This window comes from Moschus berezovskii, chromosome 12, assembly GCF_049115385.1.
Source record: "Moschus berezovskii isolate FMDL1 chromosome 12, NW_MosBer_1.0, whole genome shotgun sequence".
Taxonomy (NCBI): domain Eukaryota; kingdom Metazoa; phylum Chordata; class Mammalia; order Artiodactyla; family Moschidae; genus Moschus; species Moschus berezovskii.
In genome coordinates, this window is record NC_142471.1 from 27,294,964 (window position 1) to 27,320,514 (window position 25,551).

Sequence of the window (25,551 nt, forward strand, 5' to 3'; positions counted from 1 at the left end):
CAGGTGACACTACCCTATGGCAGAAAGTGAAGAGGAACTGAAAAGCCTCTTGATGAAAGTGAAAGAGGAGAGTGAAAAGGTTGGCTTGAAGCTCAGCATTCAGAAAACAAAGATCATGGCATCTGGTCCCATCACTTCATGGGAAATAGATGGAAAAACAGTGGAAACAGTGTCAGACTTTGTTTTTTTGGGCTCCAAAATCACTGCAGATGCTGATTGCAGCCATGAAATTAAAAGACGCTTGCTCCTTGGAAGGAAAGTTATGACCAACCTTGATAGTATATTAAAAAGCAGAGACATTACTTTGCCAACCAAGGTCCGTCTAGTCAAGGCAATGGTTTTTCCCGTGGTCATGTATGGATGTGAGAGTTGGACTGTGAAGAAAGCTGATCGCCGAAGAATCGATGCTTTTGAACTGTGGTGTTGGGGAAGACTCTTGAGAGTCCCTTATACTGCAAGGAGATCCAACCAGTCCATTCTAAAGGAGATCAATCCTGGATGTTCATTGGAGGGACTGATGCTAAAGCTGAAACTGCAATACTTTGGCCACCTCATGCGACGAGTTGACTCACTGGAAAAGACTCTGATGCTGGGAAAGGTTGGGGGCGGGAGGAGAAGGGGACGACGGAGAATGAGATGGCTGGATGGCATCACCGACTCTGTGGACATGAGTTTGAGTGTACTCCGGGAGTTGGTGATGGACAGGGATGCCTGGCGTGCTGTGATTCATGGGGTCGCGGAGAGTCAGACACGACTGAGCGACTGAACTGAACTGAACTGAATATTCCATTGTATAAGTATACATCTTCTTAAGCCAAATGTTTGTTTTTTTAAAAAAATTTTTGAGTTTATTTTATGACTGTGCTAGAGCTTCCCACCCCACTCTAGTGCTCTTGCCTGGAAAATCCCATGGACAGAGGAGCCTGGTGGGCTGCTGTCTATGGGGTTGCACAGAGTCGGACATGACTGACGTGACTTAGCAGCAGCAGCAGCAGCAGAGCTTCCCAGGTGGCTCGATGGTAAAGAATCTGCCTGCCCAAGCAAGAGATGCAGGAGACTCTGGTTCAATCCCTGGATCGGGAAGAGGGATTCCTCTAGAGGAGGAAATGGCAACCCACTCCAGGATTCTTGCCTGAAAAATTCCATGGACAGAGGAGTCTCGTGGGTTACAGTCTACGGGGTTGCAAAAAGTCAAACACGACTGAGCGACTGAGCACCACATATGGGTCTTCATTGTTGTAGTGAGCTGGGACTTCTCTATCCCTGGTGCAAGGGCTTCGTTGCGCCACAACTTGTGGGATCTTCCTGGACCAGAGATTGAACCCGTGTCCTCTTGGCAGGGCAGGCGGATTCTTAATCACTGGACCACGAGGGAAGTCTCTAAATGTTTTTTAGTGGGCACTTGAGTTGTTTCCATGTCCTGGCTATTGTAAGCAGTGCTGCTGTGCACATTCGGATGTATGTATCTTTTCAAATTAGAGTTTTGATCTTTCTTTAGGATTTATACCCTAAAATGTATTTCTTACGTTGAGTCTCTGTCAAAAAAGTTTGAACCTAGTGTGTGAATTTGGGAGGTAGGAGATGCTATCCTTGGACCTAGACCCAAAGGAAACCCAACCAATGAAATTAATAATCCTCCTGATAATTATTAATATAATGTCAATTATTGGCCATGTATCCTGTGCCAAGCAGGAATGCTCAGGTCCCAGCTTCCTGCACAGAGGTGAGGGGGAAGGAGTCTGGAGCAAACCGAGATCCTGGGAACAAGGAAGGCTGCCTGGAGGAGGAAGAACCTGAACTCAGCCTTGAAGAACCCCTTGGCCCTGGCAGGTTTGGGACTGGGTCAGAGTGTGAGTTCAGGTGGCAATAACAATAACGATAACAAAAGCTTCAGTCAGTGAGCTCCGGCCACGTGCAAGCACCAGCTGAGAGCCAGGCGCTCCTTTAAACTTCCAGACATTTTCTGGAGGCGTGGACAGCTCTTCATACCATTTTACAAACAAGGAAAAGAAGACTTGGAGAAATATGGTGATTGTTAGGGTAGGGGTCTCATAGTGGTAAAACTGCCAAGGTTAGGTCCAGGGCAAGTCAGCCCTCCTCAGAGCCTGGGTCTTTCAGCCCTGCGCTGCAGAGGGAAGGGCCTGAACAACTGAGGGCTACTGGATGCTGGTGGTGGGACAGTGGGCCTGGAGGGGCAGCCAGGGCAAATGGGAATGCTTCTGTGTTGGGGCTCAGAGACCACCTGGCTCTCAGGGAAGAATGCAGGTTCCAAGACACCTGTCCTGGAGGGCTCATGTGGGTCCCAGTCTTGACAATAAGGGGGAGCAGAGCCAGAACAGCACCCTCCCTGACTTTGTCCATTCCCTGGGCCCAGTGTCCCCCAGGCTGTGGCGGGCTTGGTGCGCAGTGAGGAGCAGAAAGAGCAGGAGGGCCTGTTTCTCATCTTTTGTCAAGTCTCATTTCTGTTGATTTGATCCCAGCTCCTCTGCTTTCCGGCGAATTGTTTCTGCCTGTCAGGAAATAATTCTTGGCTTGAGTGTTCCCACAAGGGAACTGGATGTTTGCACAGCTTATGGTTCTTTGCAGGGACTGAACTCGGACTTGCTTGCCTGGGCAGAGGGGCTGTGGATGGCCACTGGTGATTCTCTTGGAAGCGTGAGTAACGGGGTGGTTTACTATCCTTTGCAGTAGAAGCTTGCCTGGTTTCGGATGCCGGTGGGTGAGTCTGTGTGTGTGCTACACTTGCCCACGTACACACGCATGCTCACTTGGACATCCACACTCATGCCCACTAGGCATACCCACACAAACATGCACATTCTCATTCACATCTCTTCAAACATACATGAGCAACACAAGTACGTATGTGTGGACACATGTGTTTACACGCAAGCACATGGTTGTTGCAGGGCCACCACTTTAGATAATAAGGGGGGGTCCTGGGTGTTTGTGCATCTGGGGGTGGGTGGGGGCAGTGCTGGTGGGGGTGCCGGGTGAGTAAGGGTGGGTCTTGAGCCATCTAGTTTTTGAGATCCTATTCCGGGACCACTGACCCTTTATCAGGGGACTTTTGGGCTTCTGCTCTGAGCGTCCAGACCACTTGGGGGGCTTCTGTGGCAGTTTGCACTGAGAGTGTTGCCTCAATTGATGCTTCCCTTCTGCCTGGGGTTGGAGAAAGAAGGCAGAGTGGCTTCTTGTGGGTAAGCCTAGCATTGCCATGTCCTTTCGTTTTTCTCTTCTTCAACATTCAGTCCCTGTCCCCCTCCCAGGTGCAAGGGGTAGCGGGTGGGGAAGGAAGAAAGCCTGCAGGCTCTCTTGTGGTTGGGGGGAACCCCTAGGATGCTGCTCTGAGCTGGGACTTGGCAGAACCTTAGAGGCTGAGGGTGACTTGGTGAGGCTGGACACTGTGGTGAGACTGGACACCATCTGTACTTGTCTCTGAGATAACCTCTAAATCCTCATCCCTTTACTTCTGGGGTCTATCAGCTGAGCCTGGAGGCTGTCCATAGGAGCCAGAAGGTCTGTGATTCCGGCTCTTCTGGGGACATCTCTGTACTGGGCTTTTTGTTTGATTCAACAAGAACAACTACTGTGTGCATAGTGAACACAAATGAATGGATGACCAGTGTGCCAGGCACTGTGCTAGGGACCAAAAGACAGTTTAGACATGGACTTTTATCCTCCAGGAGCTCAATCTAGACAGGCAGCCAGCCATGGATCCCAGCACCTGAGGGAGGAGGAGGGATGTGTGTGTATGTGTCCAGGTGTGCGCTTAAGCACAGCCTCAGTACACATGCGCCCCCTACCATGGTCCTTGCCGCAAGGGCACGTTATCCTGGAACTCAGCACCCTCCACCTGATGCAAAGTCTGGATAAGACTTTGATGCTGAGAAAGACTGAAGGCAGGAGGAGAAGTGGGCAACAGAGGATGAGATGGTTGGATGGCATCACCGACTCAATGGACATGAGTTTGAGCAAACTCTGGGAGATAGTGAAGGACAGGGAAGCCTGGTGTGCTGCAGTTCATGGGGTCGAAAAGATTTGTACATGACTTAGCAACTGAACAACAGCAACAGCACCCACAGTATGGCAGGGCATCAGATGGGAAATCTGCAGGGGCGGGGGGTGGGGGTTGTGAGGTTGTGCAGAAGAGGAAGGAAGCAAGCAGTGCCTAAGGATGGAGCCACAGTGTGCCACGCGCTATACCAGGGCATCACAATCCCCAGCTCCCTGACTTGTCAACACTTTGAAGGAGGACAGGCTGTCTTCTGGCTGAGGAACTTAAAGACAGATTATGTCACAGACCACACAGGCAGTAAGGTATGTATCAGCCTGAGCCTTGCTCTGCTGGTCTCTGAAGGTAGATCTGCTTTCCAAGGCCACTCCTGGGCTTCCTTTGCTCCTCTCCTCTTCACACACCTTGGATGGGACAGGAGGAGGCCCACACATTAAAGGAGGGGTAATAAAAGTAGTCATCTCTAGAATCACCCAGTGAAGTACTTGAGACTTGGTAGACAGTGACAGTGAAAGACAGTGAAGTTGCTCAGTCGTCTCCGACTCTTTGAGACCCCATGGACTGTAGCCCACCAGGCTCCTCCATCCATTGAATTTTCTAGGCAAGAGTACTGGAATGGGTGGCCATTTCCTTCTCCAGGGGATCTTCCTGGCCCAGGGATCGAAACCAGGTCTCCTGCATTGTGGGCAGACGCTTTACCATCTGAGCCACCAGGGAATCCCATAGGAGGCCTGGTAAGAGCACCATAAATAGCCATTCCTCTTGTCTTTCTTTGTTCTTAGGGCTCACAGGGGATGCAGGGCCCGCATGTCCCTCTCCTAGCCCAGTGCCTTCTGGCCTGACTTTGGAGAGAGGGCAGGCCTGCACTGCCTTCATCACTGGGCAAACCTGGACTTCACTGACTCCCGCTCCATCACTGATTGTGGGTGAGACAGGTAGTGACAGGTGAGGAAGACGCAGGCCCCCAATGCAGGGCAGAGAGAAGGGGGAAGTGATTCACTAACCACAGCAAATTTCGTCTCCCTCAGAAAAACAGTGGTGAGAGAGTGAACGCACGTGGGTGCCCTTGGAGGCGCGCACCAGCGGAGGGCTGGCAGGGACTGCAGGGGCGTTCCGGTGGACCTGGCTGGATTGCCTCCCCCTGTAAGGGGAGGCGGAGACGGGCCCTCCCGGGGGTTAGGATTGTGCCTGTCACTGCAGGGAGCCATGGGTGGGGACAAAGGGATCTCTCCCCTTTCGAAGTTTCTGCCGGGTTCTTCCCTTTTTGTCTCCGGGTACTGAGAGTGTCCAAGATTTGGGAGAAGCCCACAACTGAGCGGACAGTCTGCTCTTTAAGGGCTCAACCGTTGACTCCGGTGGTGGCGAGGTCCAGAGAGCGCAGTCGCCTAGCTCAGGTTGCACAGCGCAGCGAGGATTCTTCCGGCGCCCGCCGAGGCTTGGCTTGGCTTTAAAAAGCAGAGAGCGGCGAGGGCCCGCCGATCTCCCGGGGAGCTGGAGTCTGGGCGGGGGTGTGGCGCCGAGAGTTTTTGCTTCTTTCTCCTGCCAGGGAGGCTGGATGTAGGGTTTGGGCTTCTTCCAGAAAGAGCCGAACTCATGACGAGGGAAGCGGAACTGGTTTCCCAGGCAGTCTCCCCCGCCCCAAACTTTTCCTCCTAGGCGGAGGGTGGGCTGGCGGAGGGAGGAAGCGGGGCCGAGAAAGGTGGGGCCCGCCGTTCCCTCTCCCCGAGGCAGCAGCGGCTCCGGAATGCCAGTGCGGACGCGGCTTGGTGAGTGTGTCTTTAAATCCGAGACCCCCGCCCCCTCGGCGGCCGGGGCCGGGGCTCTGGCTGGCTGGGCGCCGGCGGGCGCAGTGATTGGCGGCCGCGCCGGGTCCGCCCTCGGCGTGGGGGTCGCCGGGCCCGGGGAGCCGAGCGGCGCGCTGCAGCTGGGGCGCGCGGCTCTCTGCTCAGGCGAGCGCGGCCTCCTGCGCTTGTGCCCTCGCCTCGTCGCGCCCGGCCTGCCAGCCTCAGGAGCCGCCTCTGCCCACGGATGGGCTGGGGAAGTTGGGAGGAGCGAGCCGGAGCCAGTACCCGGCGCGACCCGCCGCTGCCTAACTCGGCGCCCGCAGTTCGGGTGCCGCGCGCCTGCCGCAGGAGCGCGGATGCCCCCCGGAGCCGCGGGCTGGCAGGTACCGACGCGTCAGGACCCGGGGCGGGCGAGGGAGGGCTGATGAGGGACTCTTCTGCACACTCCCAGGCCGGGGCTGCTGCGACCACCCACTCCCCATCCCCTAGATCACAAGCCTTCCGGGGCTCTGTGGCGAGCCCCGCAACGAAGCCCGCACGGGATCGGTGCCTGGGAGAGAAGCGGAACCATACATTTTAAACAGGAGTTATGGAACCGTTTTGTCTGTCCGGCTCTGAGCTACGCACTTTCTCCAGGAGCTTTCCCTCCGACTAGGGTAGATGTGGGAAAGCGACACCTCTACCATTGATAGCTGGTCCTCGGGCGAGACCTGAGAGCTGGGCTTCCCGAGCAGCTGCGGAGAGGCAAGCAGCCTCATGTTCCACACCTGAGGTCCCTGGGCTCCTCTTTAGGCGCTTGAGGTCCATGGAACCGGGAAGAGTCCAGAGATCCCAGTGGGTGCAAGATTTGATGCTGGGCCCCATCTGGTTCTTTCCTTCTGTAGGCCTGGGTCTCCCAGGGGAGCCCTTTTTTCATCATCAGAGGTTTTTCTTGAAGGGGCAGGCGGCCTGTCAGAAAGCAGAGTGCAGTGTCAGGGACACTGCTGCCCTGGACTCGTGAAAGCAGCCAGGACGGCGGAAACATGTTATCACCTCTTAGGGACTCAGAAATGGAAGAAAAGCCCCCCTGACTTCAGGAAGCTTCCAGCTTCTCGCTCTCTCCACCAGAGTTCCAAGCAACAACTCCTTGGCTTCCTGCAGAGCAGCGTGGACCCAGTGACCGAGCATCTCTTAAATGCCAGGCACTGGGCTCTGCCAAGGAGGATGGGAGTGGTGGAAGGAGTTGGAGGGTTCTCCCCTTAGGTGGCTTAGCCCCACGGGTGTGGTCAGGTGGGGGGCGGTGAGAGCGGTGGGACACAAGGCGTAAACACAGAGAAATTTCGTTACTACAGGGTTTCCATATCAGTCCTGGACTAATAGTAACAGTGGAAATACCAAGAGAATACACATGATTAATTGCTGAATGAGTGACACAGGCTGTAATTGCCAGGGAAGCTGGGATGCAATTCTCATGCAGCCATGCAGATATGTTTGAAATATTATTGTTCTGCCTCCATACCCCTCCTTTCTGGTTACCCTGCTGCTTAGGACCTCTCACCACCTCCAGGGACAGGGAGCAGGAGGAGTGTGCCCCAGCCGCACTCCCAGTTGTTTTTTTTTTTTTTTTTCCTGCTGACTGAAGCTATTCCGGACTTCAGGAAAGTACGTTTGGTTTCTGGGGTCAGGTTGACCATAGGACCTTCCTAGCTTCCCTGAGGCTTCTGAGGTTTGGGGTCTAGATCCAGCCTTACAGGAGGAAGTCCTCACTTCCTTTCTGAAGAGCCTCTGTCTCTGGGGGCTGGGGATGAGCTTCGCAGGCTGGAGCCAGACACTATTTCCTGTGAGTGCAGACGGACAGTCTTCCTCTCATTGGCCATCGGGGTTGGAATTGGGGTGTTGGAAGTGGACAGGCCTGGCAGAACTGGCTTGAGCTTAGTGGTACCTGGGGCATCTCTGACCTCACCTCTGAGGTTCTGCTGTGCCTCGGACTCTGCTCCCTCCCGCATCATCCCTGGCAAGATGTCCTGGAACACTTTGTGGAGGTGGCAGTGAACTCGTGCTTGTGGCCTTGAACACTGTTCTAGGAGTGGGCTGAGCTTACCCTTTAGCCCTTGGCCGGCACTGTGAGTACTTGGGTGAACACATACCCACCTGCCTCCAAACAGGTGGCTCCCACGGGGTCACCCAGGAACAGGTGGGGAATGCTGGCGTGGGCAGAGATGTGTGCAAACGTGCTCAGGTTTATAGCTGAGTGGGCTGGGACAGTGAGGAACTGGATACAGTGGATATGAGAGCAGACACAGGAAGACAGTGGAGGTGGGCAAGCAACTCAGGGCACAGACACGTGCAGGGGCAGACAGTGTGAACACACAAGCGGGGACAGCGAATGGGCTGCAGATACTGTGTAGACAGATCTGTGCCATCACGGAGACTTGGCTGGAAGTGGACAGATGTTTTGGTGGGCCCAGAGGAACATACACAGGGATGTATGTACGAGAGACAGGGAGCCACGTGGATGTGACTTGAATCCCTGGGCAGACATGGAGTTGGCTGTGAGCACCTGGCACACAGACACTTAGACCTGCTGAGTCGCCCGCCAGCAGAAGGCAGAACACAGTCAGAGGTGGGTACCAGGAACTGTGGTGCTGGAGAAGACTCTTGAGAGTCTCTTGGACAGCAAGGTGATCAAACCAGCTAATCCTAAAGGAAATCAACTGATACTGAAGCTGAAACTCCACTGCTTTGGCCACCTGATACGAAGAGCTGATGCACTGGAAAAGACCCTGATCCTGGGAAAGATTGAGGACAGGGGAGAAGGGAGCGACAGAGGATGAGATGGTTGATGGCATCATCGACTCAAAGGACATGAGTCTGAGCAAACTCCAGGAGATAGTGAAGGACAGGGAAGCCTGGCGTGCTGCAGTCCATGGGGTCGCAAAGAGTCAAACACAACTTAGTGACCAAACAGCAACAACCAAGGTGTAGTCCAAGGCAGGCACTGTTGAGTTATTCCTGTGACTCTATGTGGCAGCGGTGTCTGAAAGTTGACTTGTTTGGGTTAGTGGCTGAGCAAGTGCTGAGTGGTATGGCTTCATTTCTAGACTCCTGCTTTGGGCTCAGTATCCTCTGTTTAACCCTGAGAATTCTTTGACCTCCCTATTCCCTAAGTTGCAGGGCTGGGCGCATGCCTTAAGCACCAGCAGGGGCTCCTTGAACTTTGAGGTTCAACTCCTCTGGATCTGCACAACTTCCTGAAGTGAGACTGTGCTGCTGGAGTAGGGGAGGAACCTGCTGGGGACTCTCCCTCTTAGCTCAAACCTGAGGGTTTCTTGCAGGAAGGGACAGTCCCGGGGGCTGGCGGTGGAGAGAAAGAGTAGACTTGCAGTTGGATCTTTGGTGAGACCTTTGCTCTCTAGTGTGGACTGCCCCTCCCCTAAACCCTGAACTTGGACAGGGAAGGGCCCCGCCCCACCATTTGGCTATGGCCCAAGCTGGAGTTGGGAGATACAGCTGACACTAACTCACTGTGTTACCTGGGCAAGTTACTCAATGTCTTAACTAACTCATCTTTAAAGTGCAACCCCTCATCTTTAAATGGGGCCAGTAACCCCTCACCCTTGGGGTGTGGCGAGGGTTTAATGTGAGTGGAAAGTGTGTGGCCCAGGGTCTGCCCCAGAGCGAGCCCTGTTGGTGGAACTTTGGTGACCAGACTTGCTTTGTGGCCAGGACTCCCCAGAGCTGGTCAACAGCCAGGTGGCCAAGCCCTGGGAAGGTGAGCAGGCCAGCACCTCTGATTTGAAAGCTCGGGGTGAGGGCTTTGTTCTCACCTCTCACCCCGCAGTCGCTCCTTAGCCCTGTGGGACCTCTCCACACTTGCAGGAGGCTGTGTGAAGCTTGGGCCTGGCCTGCTGGCTTCTGGGAGGGGAGCCAGTGGTTTGCTAAGAATAGCCCCAAATTATGGCTCTGCCTCCCAGCGGACAGCTGTGTACCTCCCCAGTCTGGGCCAAGGGGCTGGCAGATGGGCCTTTTGTGTTTCTTGTAAGTGGCACTCAGCACAGGGATGAGCTTGGGAGCAGCAGGCTGGATCTGGGCAGAGGCCTTGCTGTTCTTCCTAAGTCTTCTGCTGGGACCGGGGAAAGAGAAGGCCCAGGGAGAACTAGCCTTTAAAACCCCCGAGTTCCTCTTCCACTCAGAGCTTGTCCTGACAACTGACCATCTTCATACCCGCAATACATCTGAGTGATGAAGATTACTGGGTGCAGAACCAGATCACTAGGGTCTGAATTTTGGCTTCCTCCCGCACTGGCTCTGTGGCATTGGGCAGCTCACGTAACCTCTCTGTGCCTGATTCCCTTGTGTAACAGGATTAATAATAGAAACTCCCTTAGAAGACTGTCACAAGGATGAAAGGAGGTAGCATATGGAGTGCCCTGGCAGTAACGTGTGGCTCGTAATAAGTGCTCAGTAAACATTCGGTGCTGCTATTCCCGTGATTACAGTGATCTCAGCAGAGCGACGGGCCAGGCTGTTTGCACAGTGCCTCAAGGTGAGAGGGTCCCGGGATGCTATCTTGGCTCCAATTCCTGGCCTTTCATGCCCCAGGTTCAGTGTCAGGTGCAGGGGACCAAAGGTGAGTGAGACTCAGTCCCTGCCATGTGAGAGAGGCACCTGTGTGCATTCTGCCACTGGTACCTACTGGGGGCCGTGTCTGCTATGGTCAGAGCTGAAGGGAGGGAAGGGCTTGCCTGGGCGCGAGGTGATGCTTCAGGTGGGCTTTGAAGGATGGCCACGAGTTTGCAAGGATAAGAAGGGCTTCCCAAACAGAATCAGCAACCTGTGCAGAGATGTGGCATCTTGGCATGTTTAGGGAACACGAGCAGATCCACAGGCCTGGGGTGGGGCCCAGGCTCAGCCTTCCTGGCCTGTGATCTGCTGCTCCTCCCACACTGGGCTCATAGGCAGCCCTGGCCTCCCTCTTAGGACATGAGCTGCCTAGAGGACTCACTTTAAGGACTCACTTTCGCTCAGGGCACCTCCCTGCCCTCTTATGAATGCCTGCCAGCCCTCTTTGTGTGTTAGTTGTTGTGTCCAGTTGTGTCCAGCTCTTTGTGACCTCATGGACTGTTGCCTGCCGGGCTCCTCTGTCCATGGGATTCTTCAGGTGAGAATACTGGCGTGGGTAGCCATTCTCTTCAGGAAATCTTCCTAACCCAGGGATTGAGCCCGGGTCTCCTGCATTGCAGGTGGATTCTTTACCATTTAAGCCACCGGGGAAGCCCTGCCAGCCCTCCCTGGGACCCCTCATTTTTGAGCTGGGGGCTCCAGACTGCCCCCATTGCAGCATTAACATGCCTATTTTTGCTGTTAGCTGAGATACCTATAGGTTAACAGATCCCCTTTCTCAGGAATGAACTGAGGCCTTTGAAACTTCTCCTAAGGAGTGAATGTCTAATAGTGGAATTCCTGGATCTTGGAAGTTGTCTTATTTTCTGTACCTGACGTATACTGGACTTTCAGCTCCTGCTTGGGCTGGAGCTGAAGCATGCTGATGAAGGAGAGACATGGGGCATCTGGGGTTACCTCCATGCCTGTGGCAGGCAGTAGGGAGCATCTGGGAACTGGGTGTGCCGCTTCTGACCCTGTAGGCTCCCAGGGAGCAGGGCTTTTGGAAATTCCAGGCAGAGGGAGGGTGTGGTGCTAGGACGGCTGTGGGTCCATGGCTGGGCTTCCCGCCCTCGCCCATGAGAAACAGGCCCCACTGCCAAGAGGCTGGTGCAGGGGCAGTTAGTGGGGAGAGAAGTGGGTGCCCTCAGACGACCCTGGGCTTTGCCGGCCTCTACATGCTCCTGGGCCCTAGGCTCTGCATGTCTGCAGGCGGTGGCCTCTGTCGGGGCCCTCCGCAGAGTGGAGGACAGGGCCACTGGGTGTTTTTGAAGATTCTGTTTAGAAAGCACCGAGGGGAACCTCTCCTCCTCTTTTCTTTTCCTGCAGAGCTCAGGAAGGCGTGAACCCCTCTCCTGCCAGTCACAAAGAGGCTGGTGGATGTGTCTACTCTGACTGCCGTCCTGTAGTTGCTGAGGCCTTCTCCTGGGTCCCTGAGGTTGGTGCTGACCCTTCATCTCCCTAGGACCCTGATTGGCAGGGCCCAGAAGACCTCGTCCAGCCTGGATCTGATTGGGCTCATCCCCACCCCCATCCTGGCTCTAGCCTTAGCTTGACCACTTTCTTGCTGATGCTCGGTCCCTGCCACGGCTGCAGCCCTGTCTATTGATGGAGTTCACAGCCTTCGGAAGTCCCTGCAGGTGCCGCTCCGCTGGCTCACTCCGGGGTCTGTGGGGAAGCTCTGGTTTTCAAATGCCCCAGAGAAAAGACCCAGAGCCCTCCCTGGAGGTAGAGGCCCAGCATTGCAGAGCCTTCTGGGGAAGTCCGGAGCGAGTCTGTCGCCTCTCCTGGGCTCTAAATCAGGTCTAAGGTGCAGGTGGACAAACCCGGGACTAGCAGTTGACTGCTTCCTCTGAGTCCAGTTTTTCCATCTGCAACATGGGCATAATAATGTTTTCCTTGTCTACTTAAAAAAAAAAAGAAGTGAAATTCACTTGATGTAAAATTAACCATTTTGAAGTACAGCTACAGTGGCATTGAGTTTATCACAATGTTGTGGCACCACCTCCGTCAAGTTCCAGAACATTTTCATCACCCCAAGGGAGACCCCTTCCCCATTAAGTGCTGACTCCCTTCCTCCTGGCTCACTTAAGTTTTATTGAGGTGTGCGTACCATAGCATTCACCCACTGTACAGGTGCAGCTGGCTGAGTGTTGGTGAACGTCATGGGCGTGCAGCCCCCACCCCAGTCTAGTGTGGGAGCACTTCCATCACCCAGAAGTTTCCTGGGGCTCCCCTGCAGTCAGTAGTTGCTCCCAGGCCTGGTCCCAGGCCACTTATCTCCTGTCACTCTGGTTTTGCTTTTTTCTAGATTTTCTCATAAGTGGACTCCTCTAGTTAATAGGTATTTTTTATTTCTGCCTGTTTTATTCAACATGATGTTCTTTTTTTTTTCAATTTATTTTTGGCTGCACTGGGTCTTCTTTGCTGTGTGTGGGCTTTCTCGAGTTGCAGTAAGTGTGGACTTCTCCCCAGCTGTGGTGCATGGGCTTCTCATCGCAGTGACTTCTCTTATTGTGGAGCATGGCCTCAAGGTTTGAGGGCTTCAGTAGTCCTGACGCTGGAGCCTAGGTGCCCCAAGGCATATGGGATCTTCCCAGATGGGTGTTGAATCCTTATCCCTTGCATTAGCAGGCAGATTCTTTTTTTTAATTAATTAATTTTTTATTGAAGGATAATTGCTTTACAAAATTTTGCTGTTTTCTGTCAAACCTCAACATGAATCAGCCGTAGGTATACATATATGCCCTCCCTTGTGAAGCTCCTTCCTATCTCCCTCCCCATCCAAACCCTCTAGGTTGATACAGAGTCCCTGTTTGAGTTTCCTGAGCCATACAGCAAATTCCCATTGGCTATCTGTTTTACATATGGTCATGTAAGCTTCCATGTTACTCTCTCCATACCTCTCACCTCTCCTCACCTCTCCCCGTGTCCATCAGTCTATTCTCTATGGCAGGCAGATTCTTAATCAGTGGGCCGCCGGAGAAGTCCTCAACATGATGTTCTTGAGTGTCATGTCATGTGTTCTAGGAGTGTATTCCTTTTTTTGTTGCTAGATATGTATCCCAGAGTGTGTAGGGCCCATAGCTTGCTTACCGTGTTCCCAGTTGATGGATGTCTACCCTGCTTTTGAAAATGTTTTCAGTTCAAAAAAGTTAAGTAGTTAATCTTTACAAAAGATTCGGGTAATAGCTTCCTAGAGAGAGGGAGTGAAATGTGAAAGCCCTTCCCTTCCTTACTTCCTTTCTTGGCCCGAGGTATCTCTGTCAGCAGATTGTGGATATTCCCCAGTCATCTTTTCTGTGCCTCTGTATGCATTTGTGTAGTTTTAATTTGGGGACATAGAATTGCACTTGGTCCATGGCTCTGGGGCCCACTTCTCCACTTAGCACTTCGTCTTGGGAGCGTTGCCAGCACAGTTATCCAAGTTCTGCACCTTCCCTGGGAGCCATCCCTGAGCTGAGGGCCCAGAGGTGGGGGTCCTGGGCCAGGCAAACAGTTGTCTACTCCCCCTCCTCTGGCTCCAAGCTGGGGCTTAATGAGCCTTTGAGGGAGACAGAATGAAGGCTTTGTGGAGGTGGTCGATTCCAGGCAGGTTTCTAGAGGAGGAAGGCGCTGGGACAAAAGGGGTCAGCCTGTTATGGGTAGACGTGCACTCCCGCTGGCTTCACCAGCGCCGCCTACGCAGCAGCTGTCAGCAGGGGCTTCCTCTTCCTGTCTCTGTGAAGTGTCGCTGGAAGGGATAGGCCGAAGGAGAGGGAGGTTTGCTGGGTGGACAGAAGATGGACTGAGGCCTCCCTTTTTGTTGCAGCAGAGTTGCCCCTTGCTGAGGCTGGCTGCAGGCAGCATGCTTGGATAGGGACCCTCTCCTGCACTGCAGGCTGTGTTGGGCATGTGTGGGTGGAGGGCGGGGATGGCAGCTGCCTCCCCAGGAAGGGGGGCTGCCTGTGCTCAGTTTCAAAGTGCTCCTGCCTCTACCCAAATCCCAGCCAGTTGGGTCACTGAGGTGCTGAATCTTTATTGTCATGCATCCTCCCTTGACGCTGCCTTTGAAGTATATAAGAATCACATTCCCTGCATACTTACTGACATTGGTTGCATTCGTTGTTTTTAAGTTTTTCCCAATTTAATAACTCAAAACAGTGTCTTAATACTGTTCAGGAGATAGGACTCCTGAGTTGTGGTGTCCTAGGGCAGTTACCTGCTCACCCAGGGAGGGCTTAGCTTGTGACTTAGGGTTCCCTCTTAGCCTCTTCTGGCTCCAGAGCCCTTGGGGATAGTATAGGGGAGGGAGATGTGGAGTGGGCCTGGCAAGGAGGCCATGAATCGGTGGGTTTGTTCATGTCTCTGTGATTTCTCCAGCTTAGTGTTGTTCAAACCTGGGTAATAGGTTGACTCCCCTTCCCCTGCTCTTAAAAATAGGTTTATGGAGGTTTAACTCACACGCTGAACAATTCAGGCATTTAAAGTTTACAATTCAGTAGCTTTCAATGTATTCACAGAGTTGGACATCTGTCAGTACAGTTTCATTTTACAATATTTTCATCAGCTCAGAAAGATACCTTGTACCCATTAGTCATCACTCCCCACCCTACAAGTTTACTTTTTGTCTCTATAGATTTGCTTCTTCTGGACATTTTGTATAAATGCAATCATAAGTATGTGGGGTTTTTTTGTGGCTTTTTCATGGGGTCACAAAGAGTCAGACATGACTGAGCGACTGAACTGAACTGAACTGAAAGGAAAAAAGCCTCACTTGTTTATTTGAATTTTCTTAGAATATGACTTAAAGGTGCAAATATAAAACTAGGTGTAAGTGCCTTAGAATGTTTACATGGTTTTTACATAACTGTAAAGCGAGCATGAAATAAAACCAGAGTGAAACTAATAAAACCAGAAAGCCAACCCATTTCATATGAACAGTGTTAATTTAATTGGAAGGATGTGAACTGAAACGAAATTGCCATTGTTGGGTTGATGGCAGAGAGCTGGCGCCTTCTGTTTCCCCTGCTTCTGTCTCTTTTGCCTGCTGCGCAGAGGGGCCTTCAAAAAGGGGCTGGCTGGCCGGTTTTGGGTAATTCTGATTACGGTTGTCCCTCCGCAGCATCTTTGGCGATGGGATTGGTTTCAGGACCCCCACGGAGTCTGAAGTTGGATTCTGAAGTCAAAGAAGCTGAAGCCCCTTATGTAAAATGGCATAGTATTTGCATATGACCTATAGATATCCTCCCCTAGCTTTTAAATCATCTCTAGATTACTTATAATACCTAATATAATGTAAATGTTATGTAAATAGTTGTAAATACAATGTAAATACTATGTAAAAAGTTTCCAGCACACAGCAAATTCAAGTTTTGTTTCTTATAACTTTCAGGAGTTTTTTTTTTTTTTTCCCAAATATTTTCCGAGGATGCCGAACCCAAAGATGTGGCTGGCTGACTGTGCTAACATTTGAGTCTGAGCTGCCAATGAGTAATCCCCAACTGTCTGTTTTAATAGAGCATCACTTGATAACCTGGAATGCTGGCTCGTTTGATCAAAGATAAGGCTGAAATAATGGTGTTATCGAAATCTACATATTGTGGCTCTTCAACCCACTTGTGGGAATTTGGCACAGAGGTGGGCTTTGCTCTGTTCACATGGATGAACATAGTCCTGACTGCTAATAGACCAGGCTTTGCATTGGGCATGTCAGGCTGCTATGGTGGCTCAGTCCTCCACCCTACCCCCCTTCTCTTATTTGAACCACAACCTTTGTTTGTGCAGTGATGTCATTTGGCATTCACAAAGAAGGAACTGAATCGTGAACACAGGAGCAGGCTCGAGCCCTAGATTGCACCATAGCACTTGCTTGGGAGAGATAGTCATTTGGATGCAAGGACATGCTCTCAGTACTTTTCTTATGAGGTGAAATTCATATAACATAAAGTTTACTATTTCATAGTGTGTAGTTCAGTGGTATTTTCTATATTCACAAAATTGTGCAAATGTCACATCTACCTAATTCTGAAACGTTGAAAAAATTTCTTATTTTATTGTGGTAAGAATACTTAACGTGAGAACTACCCTCTTAGCAAGTTTTTCAGTGTATAATATCTTTTTTGACTATAAAGACAAAGTTGTGTAGCAGATCTCTAGAGCTTATTCTCCTTCCTTAATCGGAACTTCGTGCCTGTTGATTAGTAACTTCCCATTTCCGCCTCTGTCCAGTGCCTGGCAACCACCATTCCACTCTGAGTTTATGACTTTGACTATTTTAAAACAGTTTTATTTTATTTATTTTTGGCTGGGCTGAGCCTTTGTTGCTGCGCGGGGGCTTTCTCCACTTGAGGTGAGCAGGGACTACTCTTCTTGTGGTCTACAGGCTTCTCATTGTGGTGACTTCTCTTGTTTGGAGCACGGGCTCAGTAGTTGTGGCTCGATGGCTTAATTGCCCCACGGCATGTGGAATCTTCCCCGACTAGGGATTGAACCCATGTTCCCCCCTTTGACAGGGAGGTTCTTATCCACTGTACCACCCCTGAAGTCCCGAATTTGACTATGGTTAGATACCTCACATAAGTGAAATCATGTAGTATTTGTCTTTCTATGACTAGCTTATTTTACTTGGCATAACAACCTCAAGTTTCATCCACGTAGCATACTGCAGAATTTCTTTCTTTTTAAAGATTGAGTAATATTCCACTGGGAATGTTATTCCACTGGGAAGCACCAACTGGCTTTGGTAAAGTGGTAAAGAACTTGCCTGCCAATGCAGGAGACGTAAGAGACGCAGGTTCGATCCCTGGATCGGGACGATCCCCTGGAGTAGGGCATGGCAGCACACTCCAGTATTCTAGCCTAGAGAATCCCATCGACAGAGGGGCCTTGAAGGCTGCAGTCCATGGGGTCGCAAAGAGTCGGACACGACTGAATCGACATAGCATGCGCGTGCAGTGTTCTGTTGTGTGTGTGTACCGCGTTTTCTTTATCCGTTCCTCCATCAGTGGACACTGGGGCTGCTTCCACCTCTTGGCTGTTGTGTCTAGTGCTGAAGTGAGCATGGGTATTGTGCTGATACCTCTTTTGAGATTCTGATTCGGTTCTTTTGTGTAAATACCCTGAAGTGGGATTGCTGGATCATCTGGAAGTTCCATTAATAATTTAATTTTTAGGAACCTCTGTGCTATTTTCCATTCCCACCGACAGTGTGCAAGGGTTCCAATTTCTCCACATCCTTGCCAATGTTTTGTTGTCTCTTTTTTTGGTAATAGCCATCCTGACAGGTGTGAGGTGATATCTCATTGTGCTTTTGATCTGCATTTCCTGGATGATTAGTAATGTTCAACATCTGAGACATATTCATCACCTCAAAGGAAACTCTGTATCTATAAAGCAGTCACTCCTGATTACCCGCTTCCCCCAGCCCCTGGCACCATTAATCTGCATTCTCTCTCTATAGATTTACCTATTTTGGACTTTTCATACAAGTGGAATCATAAAATATGCAACTCTTTGTGTTTGGATTGTATTGTATGAATATACCGTGCTTTGTTTATCAGTTTATTATTTGATGGACGTTTGGATTGCTCCTACCCTTCACCTGTTGTAACTAGAACATTTGTGTACAAGTATTTGTTTGGATACCTGTTTTCAGTTCTTTTGGGTATGTGCCTAGGAATGGAATTGCTGGGTCATATGATAATTGTTTGTTTAACTTTTTGTGTTTGATATTCCTGAATTGGGGCTTCCTTGCTTGCTCAGACAACAAAGAATCTGCCTGCAGTGTGGGAGACCTAAATTCAATCCCTGGGGCAGGAAGGGACCCTGGAGAAGGGACTGGCAACCCACTCCAGTATTCTTGCCTGGAGAATCCCATGGACAGAAGAGCCTGGCAGGTCCCTGGGGTCACAAAGAGTCAGACACGACTGAGCGACTAACACTTTTACAGTTCAGGGAGGGATTAGGTAGCTGTGATGGTTGCACAATAATGTGAATGTATTAAATACCACTGAGTGGTATAATTTATTTATTTGTTTTAATATTTTTATTTATTTATTTGGCTATGCCAGGGCATCCCTGGTGGCCCAGTGGTAAAGAATCTGCCTGCAATGCAGGAGACCTGGGTTTGATCCCTCGGTTGGGAAGATCCCCTGGAGGAGGGCATGTCAACCCACTCCAGTATTCTTGCCTGGAGAATCCCTGTGGACAGAGGAGCCAGGTGGGCTGCAGTCCATGGGGTCTGAAAGAGCTGGACACGACTGAGCGACTGAGCACATGCCAGGTCTCAGTTGTGGCACGTGGGATCTTTGGTCGTCATTGCAGCATGTGGGATCTTTCAGGTGTGTCCTGCGAACTCTTAGCTGTGGTGTGTGGGATCTAGTTCCCTGACCAGGAACCTAACCCCTGCATTGTGAGCACAGAGTCTTAGCTACTAGACCACCGGGGCAGTTCCCGAGTTGTATATTTTATAAGGGTGAACTTTATGGGGCATGAATTAAATTCCGATGAGGGAGTGGGTGAAGGAGGGAAGAGCTCCTGGGTCCCAAAGCAGATATCCTTGGAACCTGGATTGGAGTCATAGTCTCAACTCTGAGAAACCCGGAGTCCTCATCACCTCTTGGGATCCTGCAGACTTCCTGGTTGGTGGGGACACTGGGTTCAGCCCCTTGGGCCCTGATTGGGGTGGTGGGTGTGAGCTGCCTGCCACCCGCCTTACCTCATCCTGGCCCTTTCCAGCTTCTAAATGAGAGGTGCTCACTGTGAAGCTCAGCTCCTTCAGTTTCCCCACCTGTGAAATGGGTCCGTGAGCAGCCAGTCATGGCCGTGGCCTGGGCTTTGTGGGCAGCAAGGCCTGTAGCAGGTCATACATGCTGCTGTGACTTCCCTCTGGCCTCCCTTCCCCTCTCTGGCTTTCATACTGCTTCCCAGAGGGAGCCACACAGGCGTCTGGATCAGCTCTTCTTTGTTTTCAGGTCCCCAGGCCCTGTGGCTTCCTTCTGAGATTGAAGTAGAGACTGCAGCCCCCCAACCCTTATCCATCCGCTCACTCCTCACTGCCCGTGGCTTCCCTTGGCCCGGCCTCTGGTTGTTCAGGCCAAACCTGAAGTTGCCCATGGTTCCTCTGTTCCTCTCACACCTCAGTAAGTCCTCTTGGCTTCACCTTCAGATAGGTCCAGAGCCACACTGCAGGTCCGAGCCACCAGGATCTCCTGCATGGTTGCGGTGGACTCCTAACAGGCTGTTGGGTTCTGCCCTTCCCTTCTGCCCTGTCTGGCGAAAAGACTCTTCTAACACAGCAGCAGGGTGACCTTGTTGGAATTTCAAAGTCAGATCAGGACAGTTCTCTGCCTCAAGGCCCCCAGTAGTTCCTTGTTTACCTGCCGTGAAGGCCAGTGTTATTACTGTGGCCTCCATCTAGTATTCACCTGCTCGTTCCCACCTGGCTCCAGTCGACTGGCAGCCGCATGGCTCCTTCAACACAATGGGAACCCAACCGCAGGGCATCTGCATGGCTGACCCTGAGCAGGGATGCTTGTCCTCCCCAGAGTCACAAAGCTTGCCTTGTCACTTCCTTTTCCTCTTTACTCAAATGTGAAGCCTGCTCTGGATACACTAAAATTTCATACCTCATCCACAGAGCCTTTTTTTTTTAATCACTCACCGCCCCCTGATATGCCATATATTTTACTAATTTATAGTTTATTTCTGTGTGTCCAGCTAGCATGTATGAAGCGGAAATTTTATTCTGTATTGTTAACTCTTAGAACAATGCCCTTTATATAGTAGTTGCTGTTGCTCAGCCACTCAATCCTGTCTGACTCTTTGCGACCCCGTGGACTGCAGCATGCCAGGCTTCCCTGTCCTTTACCTTCTACTGGAGCTTGCTCAAACTCATGTCCATTGAATTCGTTATACCATCCAACCCTCTCATCCTCTGTCATCCCCTTCTCCTCCTGCCTTCAGTCTTTTCCAGCATCAGGGTCTTTTCCAGTGAGTCAGCTCTTTGCATCAGCTGGCCAAAGTATTGGATCTTCAGCTTCAGCATCAATCCTTCATTGAATATTCACATTGATTTTCTTTAGGATTGACTGGTTTGATCTGCTTGCAGTCCAAGGGACTCTCAAGACTCTTCTCCAGTATCACAGTTCAGAAGCATCAATTCTTTGGCGCTCAGCCTTCTTTATGGTCCAGCTCTCACATCCATACATGACTACTGGAAAAACCATAGCTTTGACTATAATACGGACCTTTGTTGACAAAGTAATGTCTTTGCTTTTGTAATATACTGTCTAGGTTTGTCATAGCTTTTCTTTCTCGGAGCAAGCGTCTTTTAATTTCATGGCTTCAGTCACTATCTGCAGTGATTTTGAAGCTCAAGAAAATAAAGTTTCTCACTATTTCCATTGTTTCCCCATATATTTGCCATGAAGTGATGGGACTGGATGCCATGATCTTCGTTTTTTGAATGTTGAGTTTTAAGCCAACTTTTTCACTCTCCTCTTTCACTTTCATCAAGAGGCTCTTTAATTCCTCTTCACTTTCTGCCATAAGGGTGGTATCATCTGCATATCTGAGGTTATTGATATTTCTCCCAGCAATCTTGATTCCAGCTTGTGCTTCATCCAGCCTGGCATTCTGCATATAAGGCATTTACATATAAGTTAAATAAGCAGGGTGACAATACACAGCCTTGATGTACTCCTTTCCCAGTTTTGAACCAGTCCATTGTTCTGTGTCCATTTCTAACTGTTGCTTCTTGACCTGCATACAGGTTTCTCAAGAGGCAGGTAAGGCGGCCTAGTATTCCCATTTCTTTAAGAATTTCCCATAGTTTATTGTGATCCACACAGTCAAAGGCTTTAGCATAGTCAATGAAGCAGAAATAGATATTTTTCTGGAATTCTCTTGCTTTTTCGATGATCCAGAGGATGTTGGCAATTTGATCTTTGGTTCGTCTGCCTTTTCTGAATCCAACTTGAGCATCTGGAAGTTCTCGGTTCACATACTATTAAAGCCTAACTTTGAGAATTTTAAGCATTACTTTGCTAGCGTGTGAGATGAATGCAATTGTGTGGTAGTTTGAACATTCTTTGGCATCTCCTTTCTTTGGGATTGGGATGAAAACTGACCTTTTCCAGTCCTATGGCCGCTGCTGAATTTTCAAAATTAGATGGCATATTGAGTGCCACATTTTCACAGCATCTTTTAGGATTTGAAATAGTTCAGCTGGAATTCCATCACCTCCACTAGCTTTGTTTGTAGTGATGCTTTCTTTCTAAGGCCCCCTTGACTTTGCATTTCAGGATATCTGTCTGGCTCTGGGTGAGTGATCACACCATGGTGGTTGTCTGAGTCATGAAGATCTTTTTTGTACAGTTCTTCTGTGTATTCTTGCCACCTTTTCTTAACATCTTCTGCTTCTGTTAGGTCCATACCATTTCTGTCCTTTATTGTGCCCATCTTTGCATGAAATGTTCCCTTGGTGTCTCTAATTTTCTTGAAGAGCTCTCTAGTCTTTCCCATTCTATTATTTTTTTCTCTTTCTTTGCATTGATCGCTTAGAAAGGCTTTCTCATCTCTCCTTGCTCTTCTTTGGAACTCTGCATTCAAACGGGTGTATCTTTCTTTTGCCTTTCGCTTCTCTTCTTTCCTCTGCTCTTTGTAAGGCCTCCTCAGACAACTATCTTGCCTTTCTTCTTCTTGGAAATGGTTTTGACCACCACCTCCTGTACAGTGTTACGAATCTCCATCCATAGTTCTTCAGGCACTCTGTCTATCCTGTCTAATCCCTTGAATCTATTTGTCACTTCTACTGTATTTATATTTGTCACTTGTATTTGTGGCTGTAGTTGTATTGGTCACTTGTATTTGTTACTTCCACTGTAAGGGGCTTGATTTAGGTCATACCTGAATGGTCTAATGGTTTTCCCTACTTTCTTCAATTTAAGTCTGAATTTGGCAATAAGCATTTCATGATCTGAGCCATAGTCACCTCGCAGTCTTGCTTTTGGTAATTGTATAGAGCTTCTCCATCTTCAGCTGCAAAGAATATGATCAATCTGATTTTGGTATTGACTATCTGGTGATGTCCATGTGTAGAGTCATCTCTTGTAGATGCCCCAGAAATGTTGGTAGAATGGCTGCATCAAGAGGGAGTGATTTGGGCTATTTAGTAGATGAGGAAACTGAGTCTCAGGAGGGTTGACTTGAACCTAGTCTCTTGACTCCCAGCCCAGTGCTCTTTTGCTGAGCCATAATTCCACCTCCTCCCTGTAACCCTGTTTCCAGGGACAGCCATGCTAAGCCTCTTGGGTTTGAGGCTTCCAGGCTCCCCATAGAAGCTCCCTGTGTTAGCATGGTGACTATTGGGTTGGCATTCATGTGGGTGATGGAACAGCAGGCCCCATTTGTTGAGTGCTCACTCTTTGCTAGGCACTGGGCTCAGCAGGTTGGATGAATTTATTTCTCAGTTAAACCTCACAGCATCCTGAGGAGGAGGGTTTGCCATTTACCTTCTTGTGAATTGGGCCTGGAGAGTTTTCCTGTGGAAGTAGAGAGCTTTCATGTGGGCGAAAATGAAGAGGATCTGTAACTTTTTGAACCAGTGAGGCTGTGGGGAAACTGGCCCTCTTAAATGATCCTGGTCGCTGTATGGAGTCATACAACCTTGTGGAAAAGTAATATGGCAGGATCTACTCTAGTTTTTAAAGTGCACATGCCTTTTCATCAAAGCAGTCCAAATTTAACAGCCTATCCTAAAGAAGTAGAACGATCAGGATATAAGACTTTGCTCCAGAGACCACACTGTCTCCTTTCACTTCTGTGATCTCCTCACGGCAGGACCCTGGCGCGGGCTGCATCTTCTGCCTGGCCTGCTTTTCATGGGCCCGAACCTCCCTGTTCTTTGGTTGCCAGTGGAGGCCTTCTGTGACTATCATATCTGAAATATAGACGGTCCCCAACTTATGGTGGTTTGACTTAGGGTTTTTTGGCTTTATAATGGCGTGAAAGCGATGCATCCATGGAAAACTGTATTTGGAATTTTGAGTTCGGATTTTTTCCTGGGCCAGCGATGTGCCGTGCACTCTTCTCGTGATGTTGAGCAGCGGCAGATCCATCAGCCATGCCCTCAGGAGGGTGAATAGTCAATATGTATGTTACCTGCATGTAACAACCCTTCTGCATCCACACACCCTTCTGCTTTTCACGTTCAGTGCCCTATTAAATAAATTACATGAGGGATTTGGGGTTCGACATTGTTATAAAATATATAGGCTTTGTGTTAGATGATTTTGCCCTACTGTAGGCTGATATAAATGTTCTGAGCATATTTAAGGTAGGCTCGGCTAAGCTACGATGCGTAGTGGCTAGGTGTGTTAAGTGCATTTTTGATTTGTGCTATTTTCAACTTTTGATGGGTTTATTGGGTCATAATCCTGCTGTCAGTTGAAGCTCTGCATGTCTTTTCCTGTCTTATTTTCCAGCTGAGCATCTCAGCCTTCAGAGCCCTCTTCATAGTGTACACGGTGTGTCATTATTGTGTTTATTTGTTGATTTCCTCCCTCCCACCCTTTTTCTCTGTTGTGGGAATGTCTGTTCTCAGATGCCTATCTGGTTGACAGGGTCAGTAGTTAGTAGCTGTCTGTTGAATGAGTAGTGATACAGCGCAATGGCACTTCACCATTAAACAGACAGAGTTGGAGATCTGTGTAGTTAATTGGAGGGGTTTTTGTGTTGTGATGTTAAGGGGAAAAATCTTATTATAGAAGGATGCTTAAGTGCTGGGCTTAGAGGGGGAGTGGAAGGGCATAGACTTTTTATTTATGAGTTCTTGTTTGACTTGTGGCATTAAGTACAAATTTCATGATGAAAAGTTTGGCTAGGAACAACAAAATCACAAAAGAAAAAAATCGTATTCAGTCAGAGAGAGCATCAGCACTTGAACCCTGGTCCTTCTGACTCTCAGCCCACGCAACACTTCTGTAACCTTTCCACATCTGGCTTTTCAGAGTCACCTCACTGCAGTTCTCAAGACAGAGTAGTTACTAGCTGTTTGTATTTTATTTTGTAACTCAAGATATAATTTTCAGACAGTAAATCAGGGTGTAGTTTGATGAATTGTTACAGGTGTATCCCCTGTGCAACCCATATTCAGATCAAGATGTAGAACATTATCAGTGGCCTGGAAGGTTCCTGGTATCCTTTCCCAGCCAGTTACTGGGCCCTCCCATCCTCTCAAGTGGCCACGCTTCTGAGTGCCTTTCAAGGATTAGTCTTGTTTGTTCTTGAACTTTGTGTGAATGGAATCATACAATATGAAGTATTTTTATCTGGCTGCTTCTGACTTCTTCCTTTCAACGTGAGCCCTGTGATTCATCAGTGATGCTGCAGCTTGTTCCTTTTCACTGCTGTGTAGTATTCCATTGTATGGATGTAGCACTATATATATATATATATATTTGTTTTTTTTTTTTTTTCTGTAGCTGGACTTTTGTCTTGTTTCCAGTTTCAGAGGGATTCTGAGGAAAACTGCTGAACACTCTTGCCGTCTCTTGGTGGACACAAACACTCGCTTTTCTAGGATGTAGATTCAGGGGTGCTTGCTGGGTGATGGGGTAAAATCCTGGTTTTACAAGGAAGGCAATGAAGGAGATTTCAGAAGATCCAGAAGGGGGAAATGACTTGCTCAAGGTCACATGGTGACTTATGGGGGAAGTTCAGTCTATCCACCCACCCCGCCAAGGCCTCTTACCTGTGGTCTTACCCACTTTCTACGCTTGGCCTGCTTCTTCCCAGCGTCGGTGGGTGTTGGTCAGACCCCAGCTCACACAGGAAGGACTGGCTGGGGCTGCCTCCTCACAGCCCTCCCAGGCAGCCTCTTTTCGTTTAGCTTCCTCCACTCAGGTTGGTGCTACCAACTTCCTGGCAGATGGTGCCTTTAGCTTTTCACATACCTGTTCCAGCTCTCAATCCTGAGCTCTCCACGGAATATGAACATTCACAAAAAATGTTCTTAATGGGTCTTAAATTTTTTATTGAGGTAAAATATACAGACCATAAAATGTACGCTTCTAACCATTTCAAAGTGTACAGTTCATGTTGTTGTGTAACCCTTATCTCCATCCAGAA

The 25,551-nt window shown here is 49.7% G+C and overlaps 2 protein-coding genes across 9 annotated transcripts in view; one reads left to right on the top strand and one right to left on the bottom strand.

Moving 5' to 3' along the window:
* Window positions 1–2,786, bottom strand: part of NODAL (nodal growth differentiation factor) — a 44,286-nt gene extending 41,500 nt beyond the window's left edge. Inside the window, exon 1 of the mRNA XM_088841963.1 lies at window positions 2,700–2,786. Coding sequence (XP_088698089.1) covers window positions 2,700–2,786 — 87 coding nt within the window. The remainder of the gene's footprint in view (window positions 1–2,699) is intronic.
* The window catches only part of PALD1 (phosphatase domain containing paladin 1), an 89,259-nt gene continuing 66,183 nt past the window's right edge, over window positions 2,476–25,551 (top strand). For 2 of the 8 annotated variants that reach the window (XM_088841946.1, XM_088841944.1), the window contains exon 1: window positions 5,804–6,182. The gene's annotated coding sequence lies outside the window, so the exon portion shown is untranslated. Of the gene's footprint in view, window positions 2,656–5,518; window positions 5,782–5,803; window positions 6,183–11,769; window positions 11,879–25,551 lie in introns of those variants that run through there. The other 6 variants (XM_088841945.1, XM_088841943.1, XM_088841947.1 and 3 more) reach the window with 6 other exon arrangements.